Source organism: Mus caroli, chromosome 2 (assembly GCF_900094665.2).
Source record: "Mus caroli chromosome 2, CAROLI_EIJ_v1.1, whole genome shotgun sequence".
Lineage (NCBI taxonomy): Eukaryota > Metazoa > Chordata > Mammalia > Rodentia > Muridae > Mus > Mus caroli.
In genome coordinates, this window is record NC_034571.1 from 20,922,150 (window position 1) to 20,931,342 (window position 9,193).

A 9,193-nucleotide genomic window follows, 5' to 3' on the forward strand; every position below is an offset into this window, starting at 1 on the left:
TCTTTTATCCTTGAGAAGAGTTTTTACTATCCTAGGTTTCTTGTTATTCCAGATGAATCTGCCAATGAGGCACCTCCCTTAAAGTCAGACTGGATGAGGTAGCCCAGCATGAAGAAAAGGTCTCAAGTGCAGGCAAAAAGAGACAGACAGCCCCTCCTCCCACCGCCCCTCCTCCCGCCCTCAGGAGTTCTGCAAGAAAACCAAGCTACACGATTGTAACACATATGCAGGAGGCCTAGGTTAAACCCATGTAGGCCCCCTGCTTGTTGGTTGAGTCTCTGTGAGCCCTGGTTAATTGATTCTGTGGAGTTCCTTGATCCCTCTGGCTCCTAGAATCCTTCCTCCCCCTCTTGTACAAGATTCCCTGAGCTCTGCCTACTGTTTGGCTGTGGGTCCCTGCATCTGTTCCCATCAGTGGCTGGGCGAAGCCTCTCTGATGACAGCTGGGCTAGGCAGCAATCTATGAGTATAACAGAGTGTCATTGAGAATCACTTTCTATCCCGGGCCTCTGGGTAATCCAGCCTCTGCATCCTGGCCCTCCAGGCAGTGTCCGGGTTGGGCTCCCTCCCATGGCTTGGGTCTCAAGCTGGACTAGTCATTGGCTGGACACTCCCAGAAGTTCTGCACCATGTTTTTACCCCAGCACGTCTCATAGGCAGGACAAATTATAAGTCAAAGGTTTTATGATTGGGTTGGTACCCCTATCCCTCCACTGAGAGTTGCCTGGTTACAGGTGGTGGCCCGTTCAGGCTTCATAGCCCCCATTGCTAGGAGGCTGAGCTAAGGTCACCTTTGTCCATTCCTGGGAGTTTCCATTGTACTAAGTTTCTAACTCATCTCTGAGATGTCCCCAATGCAGTTGTCTTCTCCAGTCCCTTCTCCCTCTCTCCAGATCCCTCTTGTTCCCATCCCGGCCTCCAACCTCTTACTCCCCATCCCACCTCCCACCTTCATTCTCTATTCCAGTCTCCCTTCCCAGGGAGACCTATCTGTCTCACCCCCACCCTCGAGCCCTCCTTGTTACTTAGCTTCTCTGTGTCAGTGGATTGAAGCATGGTTATCCTTTACAGCTAATATCCACTTATCAGTAAGTACATACCATGTTTGTCTTTCTAGGTCTAGGTTACCTCATTCAGGGTGATTTTTTTTTTCTAGTTTTTTCTATTTGTCTGAAAATTTCGTGATATTACTTTTTTTTAGCAGCTGAGTAATACCCCAAATTTTCTTTATCCATTCTTTGGTTTAGGGACATCTAGGTTGTTTCCTGTTTCTGGCTCCTTTGAATAAAGCTGCTATAAACATAATTGAGCAAGTGTCCTTCTAGTATGAAGGAGTATCTTTTGGGTATATTCTCAATTGGTGTAGCTTGCTGAGTTTTAAGGTAGATCAATACCCAATTTTCTAAGAAACTACCATATTGATTTTCAAGGGAGCTGTACAAGTTTTGCACTCCCATCAGAAATAGAGGGGAGGGTTTCTCTGTGTAGCCCTGGCTTTCCTAGAACTTGTTCTGTAGACCAGGCTGGCCTAGAACTCAGAGATCCACCTGCCTCTGCCTCCCTTTAATCTGCTGGGATTAAAGGTCCACTTATTTTTTGTTGTTGTTATTGCTGTTATGTTTTTTGTTCTGTTTTATTTTTTGAGACAGTATCATTATGTATCCCTGGGTGCTTAGAGCTTATTATGTAGACCAAGCTGGCCCCAGATCCACAAAGATCCTCCTGTCTCTTCCTCCCAAGTTCTGTGATTAAAGGTGTGCTCTAGTAACCCTTGCCTTCTCAACTTGTTTTAAACAATTCTGCAGGGACTATTTTTATATATGTGTGTACATGAGGTATACATGTGAGGTGTATGTGTGTGTGTGTGTTACACATAAGGTACATGTATGTGTTATATGTTTGGTGAATGCATGGTACCTAGGTGATATGTATGGGAGTTGTGTGTGTGTGATGTATATGATGTGTATGATATATATATGTGAAGTGTATGTAGTGTGTGTGGTATATGTATGATGTAGGAGGGTATATGTAGTGTGTTGTGGCATATGTATAATGTAGGAAGGTGTGTGTAGTATATGTATAATGCAGGGTGTGTGTGTGTGTAGTGTGTGTGGTATATGTATGATGCAGGAGTGTGTGTGGAGTGTATGTGGTATATGTATGATACAGGAGTGTGTGTAGTGTGTGTGGTATATGTATGATGCAGAAGCAGACTTGTTTCTGCTTGTCACCACCTAGTAGGCATGTGACATGAAGTGTGGCTTCTCATCTCTCTCCCTGCTCTTAGGTTTGCTTGAAATGGCAAACCCTTCCTCAACTCTCTTACTGCCCTGTACCTTGTGTCATCTGGAAACATGGTGGCTCTCTTGGCCGTGGCCCAGCTTCACCAGTTGCTAGTTTAGTGAACATAGCCCTGGAGCTCCACCTGGACCTCTGCACCTGACTTAAGTCAGTCTCTGTGCAGACACATGTCCATCCTCTTGGAATCGTGTATCTGACAGTCTCTGGAAGCTGCTCCTGGGGTGAGGAGCAGAGATGAAGCCAGCCATTTGGAAACTGCCTTTAAGGGAGACAGGCAGCTCAGACCTGAAGATGGGTCTGTGTTTGTGTGTCAGAGTACAACAGAAGGTCAGTTGTGGGTGGGACATTGTTGGCCAGGGAGCCCATAGCATGGCAATGCCACAAGAAACCCTGGTCAAGTGGGGATAAGTCTACCAGGTGGTGTGAGATCTGCTTAGTCACCTTCATGGAAACAGGAGGGACACATGACAAGAGAAGAACCTGTACCAGGATCTTTTGCTGAAGGGTAGCAAAATAAAAATGTCTTTGGTCTTGCACTTGTGTTAGAAGGGTGGCCTCATCCCCTGCAGCTGAGTAGAGCCCAGGTAGAAGAACCCTGGGTATCTATCTAGGTAAGGAACTATGGGACCCATGACGGTCCTGGTCTCACGGAGGCTCTGCCTGCTTTGGTCTCTCCTCCAGGTGTTCCTTCTGGTATCAGCCAGGGCACACCTGCCCTGTCCAGCCCCAGAATGACCTTCCTTATTGATTCTCACCTTTCTTTGGGTTTGCAAATCCCACATGGATAATAGATAATAAAGGCGTGTTTGTTGCTGTTCTAAGCTTACCATTTCTAGGTTAAAAAAAAAAAACAAACCAAAAAAACCATAAAGAGAAACAAGTCCTTCCCGACACAGTAGTATATATACTATTAACACAGGTGGATTTGAGGCCAGCCTAGGCTACATAATGAGGCTATGGGGGGGGAGGGGTGCTCTCACCTGGCAGAATGTTTTCCAGGTTTTCTTGCTCCTTGAGTTCCCAAGCTTTGAAGGGTAAACATAGTTTTGGTATTGCTCACAGGACTGCTTTAGTCATTGGGAAACTGAAAGCAGACCCTGGTCATACTTGGGTGGCACCCTGCCTCATCTGGAACCTTGGAAGCTGTTCTGGTGGCCCAGCCTTCCATGTTGATTCCTGGTTCTATGCCTACAGGTCACCAGCTTGGATTTAACACAGCAAGCAGCAAATGGGACTTGGGGAACCCGCCTGGCAATCTGTCCACAGTGGCAGCACTGCCTGCTTCTGAGGATGTGCCCCTAACTGCCTTTGCTCTGGAGCTCCAACATGCCCTCAGTGCCATCGGTAAGCCACAGACATGTCCTGAAGGTAAAAGTCACCAGTAGCCCTCTACCCTGAGAATGGATCTTGAGCCAGGGAGGCTCTACTCAAAGGGAACTCTCTACAAGTGAGGGATTTTGAGGCTCTGAGACCTGCATGGACACAGAGTATTTAGTAGTACATAATGTGCTAGGAATCCTTCAGAGGGGGACCCGAGACTTTGTTAGGAGGGTCTCCTGCTACAGGACTGTGTTTATAGCACTCTGTTTGCTGGAGTGGTGTCAGAGGCCATGGCCATGGAGCTGTTGAGCATCTGGAAAGTGCCCTTGGCTGCGACCAGGCAGCTCTGGTGGGGCAAGGCTTAGAACAAGAGCACTCTGTGGGCCAGCCCTTGATATAGATTAGTCCTAGGATGAAGCCCAGAGGGACCCTGCGTCAGGAAGAAGCTATTACACTTTAGAGCCTAGGGCTGGCAGGATGGTTCAGCAGTTAGTTACCTGAGGGCCATAACCCCTTTAGGGGATCACATGTAAGATAACCTACTTATCAGATATTTACATTACAATTTGTAACAGCAGGAAAATTACAGTTATGAGGTAGCAACAAAATAGTTTTATGGTTAGGGTCACTACAACATGAGGAACTGTATTAAAGGGTTGCAGCATGAGGAAGGTCGAGAACACTGATATATAAAACATTAAATAATACAAACCAAAGATCTGTGAAATTGAAAGATAATACAGTATCTATTATTTATAAACTATTCTTTTTTTTTGTTTTGTTTTGTTTTTGTTTTTTTGAGACAGGGTTTCTCTGTATAGCCCAGGCTGTCCTGGAACTCACTTTGTAGACCGGGCTGGCCTTGAACTCAGAAATCCACCTGCCTCTGCCTCCAGAATGTTGGGATTAAAGGCGTGTGCCACCACGCCCGGCTTATAGAGTATTCTTAAAATAAAAACTTAATGTATAGTATATATTATATATAGTTTAAAATTTTGTTGGTTTTGTTCCATTTCATTTTTGACACAGTCTTTTCATGTAGCTCTGGCTGTTTTGGAATTCTCTATGTAGACCAGGCTGGCTTTGAACTCACAGAGATCAGTCTGCCTCTGCTTCCTTAGTCCTAGAATTAAAGGCATGCGTCCCCTATGCCTGGCTTGTTTGATATTCTTGAAACATACTACAGGTGTATAGGAAGTCCCGTTCATTTGAAGTGACACTGGTTGGATAGTTTAGGCAGAGTCCAGCGCAATGTTGGGTTGCTCGATAGAGAAAACTTCTTTATTTTGAGACAATTGTGAGATAACAAGAAACGGCCAATCAATGAGGAAAGGCCCCCATGGCCTTTCCCAGTGTCACCTCTGATGACACTGTATATGAGGCTAAGACCAGCAACGTGATATTTTGTATTCTGTAAAGGCTAGCTCCAGATTCATTAGCTGTTTTTGTGTATGTATATATACATGTATGTATGTGAATGCACATGTGCCTCCTCCTTTGACACAGACATAGCTAAGACCACACCAAAGCTGCAACTCTCATTGCTGTAGAAACCTTGCAGCTGTCACTTAGAAGCCGCCACATTCTATTGACTCCCTACTCACTGATATCTAAACAGCTGTCCTTGATACTGACTGCTATCCTTCTGATCTGAGAAATTTATACACATAGAATTATAGCATGTGGCCAAATGAGATTTCCTTTTTCAAATATGGAGCCCTTCACACATTGGCATGTCATCTTTGTTCAGAGGCCATGCTAATCTTTGTACTATTTCAATCTTTGTACTATTGCCAGAGCAAGCACGGCTTGCTTTCTTTACTGATAGAGTGTATTCACACCACTAAAGGCATGATTCAGTTAACTTAGTCACCCATTATTGAAGGGTGCTTGGATGGTTTCCAGTTTGGGAACATTGTGAATTAAATTGCTGTTGTCATTTGTGTAGTAGATGTGTTGGGGTCTAGGAGTTGCCCCACAAACCACATGAACACCAATCTCAGTTAAGAGGGGATGGCTTATTGAATGCACACCCCAAGACTGATCCACCGGGGCAACAGCTCAGGTTCAAGAGCTGAAAGCTGTGATACTTCCCAGGGCCCACTTATAAAGGCTAAAAATGTAAAACCCACAATGAGCTCATACTAGGGTGCTGAAAGTGTTACCTGGTGGTTGGCTCTGACGCAAACCATTTTAGACATAACAGTTCATAGTGATCTTTAATTTGTTAAGTCTTACGTAAAGCTTGTAGGTTTGGAACATCTTATGATTAACAAAGCTCCTACAGAACATAACAGGATATGTGATCAGCATGACCTTGCTCTGAGTCAAGTTATTTTTCTGTGTCAATGACTGGCAGCCATGTTACAGTCTAGCTGGGGGCCATGGAACAGAATATCTACAGCTATGCTGGGGAGGGGGGAGCAGGCCTCAACAGATGGACTTTTTTCATATACATTTTCATTTTTCTGGAGTCTTAAGAGTATGTTCAGTCTAGTAGGAAACTACTAGGCTTTCTCCACAATATCTAGACCATTTTGTGTTCCCACTAGTGACATGTGAAGGGCCCATTTCCTCACATCTTTGCCAATATTCTGTGTCATTAGTATTTTAGTTTTTTGTTTGTTTGTTCGAGACAGGGTTTCTCTGTGTTCCAACTGTCCTGGAACTCACTTTGTAAACCAGGCTGGCCTCGAACTCAGAAATCCACCTGCCTCTGTCTTCCGAGTGCTGGGATTAAAGGCGTGCACCACCATGCCCGGCTAGTATTTTAGTTATAACCATTCTGATAGAAGCATGGTGATAGCAGGGTCTAATTTTATGTATTTATTTAATTTTTTATTGTATTGTATTTTTTTGAGACAGGATCTCACGATGTTGTCTTGGCTGGCCTGAAGATCACTGTGTAGACTAGGCTGGCCTTGAACTCACAGAGATCCACCTATCCCTGCCTCCTGAGTGCTAGAATCAAAGGTGTGCGCTACCACCACCCAGCTTCTTTTTCTCATTGTCTGATTGGGCTGTTTATTTTCTTACTGTGGAGGCTACAGGGGAAGGGGACTCACTTTTTAAAGTCAGGTATGGCAGCACTTATCTGTAATCCCAGCACCTAGGAGGCAGAGACAGGAGGATTGCTGCAAATGGGAGGCCAGCCTGATTCTCATAGTGAGTTGTAGGCCAGTCACAGCTACATAGAAAGACCTTTGACTTACAAAAACAAAACAAAACAACAAAAACAATAAAAACCCTTGCTTTTGAAGAGTAGTAGAATCAAAGCAAATTGGGAAGAATCCTGGATTGCACAGCCATTCCATTCCATGCAGAGCTACCCCACGACCATCACCCCCTGCAGAGTGGGACTTGTGTCAAGTCTGAATTGCTCAGGGTACAGAGTACACATGCGAGCTCACTCCTGTTGTAGTTCTGTGGGCAGATATGTGTGACAATGAGTGCTCACTACTACAGGATCATGGAAGGTACTTTTTACAGTTCTGCTCTCTGCACCGCTTCTCCCTGGTGGCCGCTGGTCTTTTGTTGTTTCCCTAATGTAGCTATTTTTCAGAGTGACACATGGTTGGGATTCTATATTTGAGTTCCCTCTATGTCTTTTGGTAGGTGATTTGATAACTTCCTGTGTGCTTTGTTTTGCTTTTGTTTTTGTTTTCAAGACAGGGTTTCTCTGTATAGCCCTGGCTATCCTGGAACTCACTTTGTAAACCAGGCTGGCCTCGAACTCAGAAATCCACCTGCCTCTGGGCATGTTCCACTACTGCCCAGCTTGATAACTTTTTAAAAGAATTTTTATTTTTGTAATGATCTATTTATTTATTATTTATTTGCATTTTATGTGCATTGTCATTTTGCCTGAGTGTATGTGTATGTGAGGGTATCAGATTTCCTCAAATGGACAGTTGTGAGCTGCCATGTAGGTGCTGGGAATTGATCTTGGGTCCTCTGGAAGAGCAGCCAGTGCTCTTAACCACTGAGTCAGCTCTTCCACCCAAAAGTTGTTTTTTTTTAAAACTTTCCTTTGTTCAATTAGCCAGCAGTTTACCCACCTCGTGAGGGGAATGCTGGTGGCTTCCGGTCGTGGCCGTGACGACTGTTGGCTTCCATGTGCAGATTTTGTATGAACATGTTGGCAGCTCCTTTGGGTAAACATCAAGGAACATGATTCCTGGATCATATGGCAAATATATGATAACCAGTGCTGCCCCATTTTAATTATGTTTCCCTTTGATAAGTGATACAAGACATTTTCATCTGCTCTGCTCGTCTGTATGTCACTGACTCACTAGGATAGCTGGTTAGCAGGGTCCTCCTGTTTCTGCCCCACCAGTGCTGAGGTTGCAGGCCAGCCTGGACTTCTTCATGGGCACTAGGGATCTAAGTTCTGGTCCTCAGCTTTATATGGCAAGCACTTTGTCAACTGAGCCATCTCCCCTGGCTTTCCTGGTTGTTTTCATAGTGTTGAAGATTAAGACTCTTTTGTATATATTTTAGATAAGTTTTCTATTATGCAGTTATTTTTGTGAATATTTTTTCCTGATCAGTATCTTGTCATTTTATTCATTGAACACTCTTCCTTCTTTCCTTCCTTCCTTCCTCCTTTCTTTCTTTCTTTCTTTCTTTCTTTCTTTCTTTCTTTCTTTCTTTCTTAAGAATTATTTATTTTATGTATATGAATATACTGTCACTGTCTCCAGACACACCAGGAGAGGACATTGGATCCCATTNCAGATAGTTGTGAACCTCCATGTGGTTGATGGGAATTGAACTCAGGACCGCTGGAAGAGCAGTAAGTGCTCTTAACTACTGAGCCATCTCTCCAGCCTGAACTATCTTTCTTTTTCTTCTTCTTTTTAAAATCTATTTAATTTTATTTTATGTGCATTGGTGTTTTGCCTGCATGTGTAAGGTTATCAGATTCCCTGGAACTAGAATTGCAGATAGTTGTGAGCTGTCATGCCAGTCCTGGGAGTTGAACCGTGGTCCTCTGGAAGAGCAGCCAGTGCTCTTAACCACTGAGCCATCTCCTCAAGGCCCCAATACTGTCTTTCACAGAACAGGAATTTTTATAGACTGCAAGAATAATTTACCAGTTATTTACTTCATGGGTCACATCTTTGGGTTGGAATCACCAAACTCATCACTAAGCAGCAAGAGAGAATACTCACACACCAGATGTGTGTGACCCTACTCCTGGAGTTACATGACAAGTAGCTGGCCACCCCACCCAGATGGGACCAATGACAAACTAAAGGCCACCAAAGCCTAACATGGTGAACCAGTGAGTTTTACTGGAACTACTTACAGGTGCAAAAGTGACTCAGACACAGCTGTATCACACAGGTGCAGAAGTGACTCAGACACAGCTGTATCACACAGGTGCAGAAGTGACTCAGACACAGCTGTATCACACAGTGCAGAAGTGACTCAGACACAGCTGTATCACACAGTGCAGAAGTGACTCAGACACAGCTGTACCACACAGTGCAGAAGTGACTCAGACACAGCTGTATCACACAGTGCAGAAGTGACTCAGACACAGCTGTATCACACAGTGCAGAAG

General features: G+C 44.4%; 1 protein-coding gene and 1 pseudogene across 1 annotated transcript in view; one reads left to right on the forward strand and one right to left on the reverse strand.

Moving 5' to 3' along the window:
• Positions 1–9,193, forward strand: part of Pnpla7 (patatin like phospholipase domain containing 7) — an 82,361-nt gene that overhangs the window by 52,747 nt on the left and 20,421 nt on the right. The window contains exon 21 of the mRNA XM_021156454.2: positions 3,496–3,645. Within this exon, the coding sequence (XP_021012113.1) occupies positions 3,496–3,645 (150 nt within the window). The remainder of the gene's footprint in view (positions 1–3,495; positions 3,646–9,193) is intronic.
• LOC115030428 lies at positions 5,327–5,423 on the reverse strand (annotated as a pseudogene).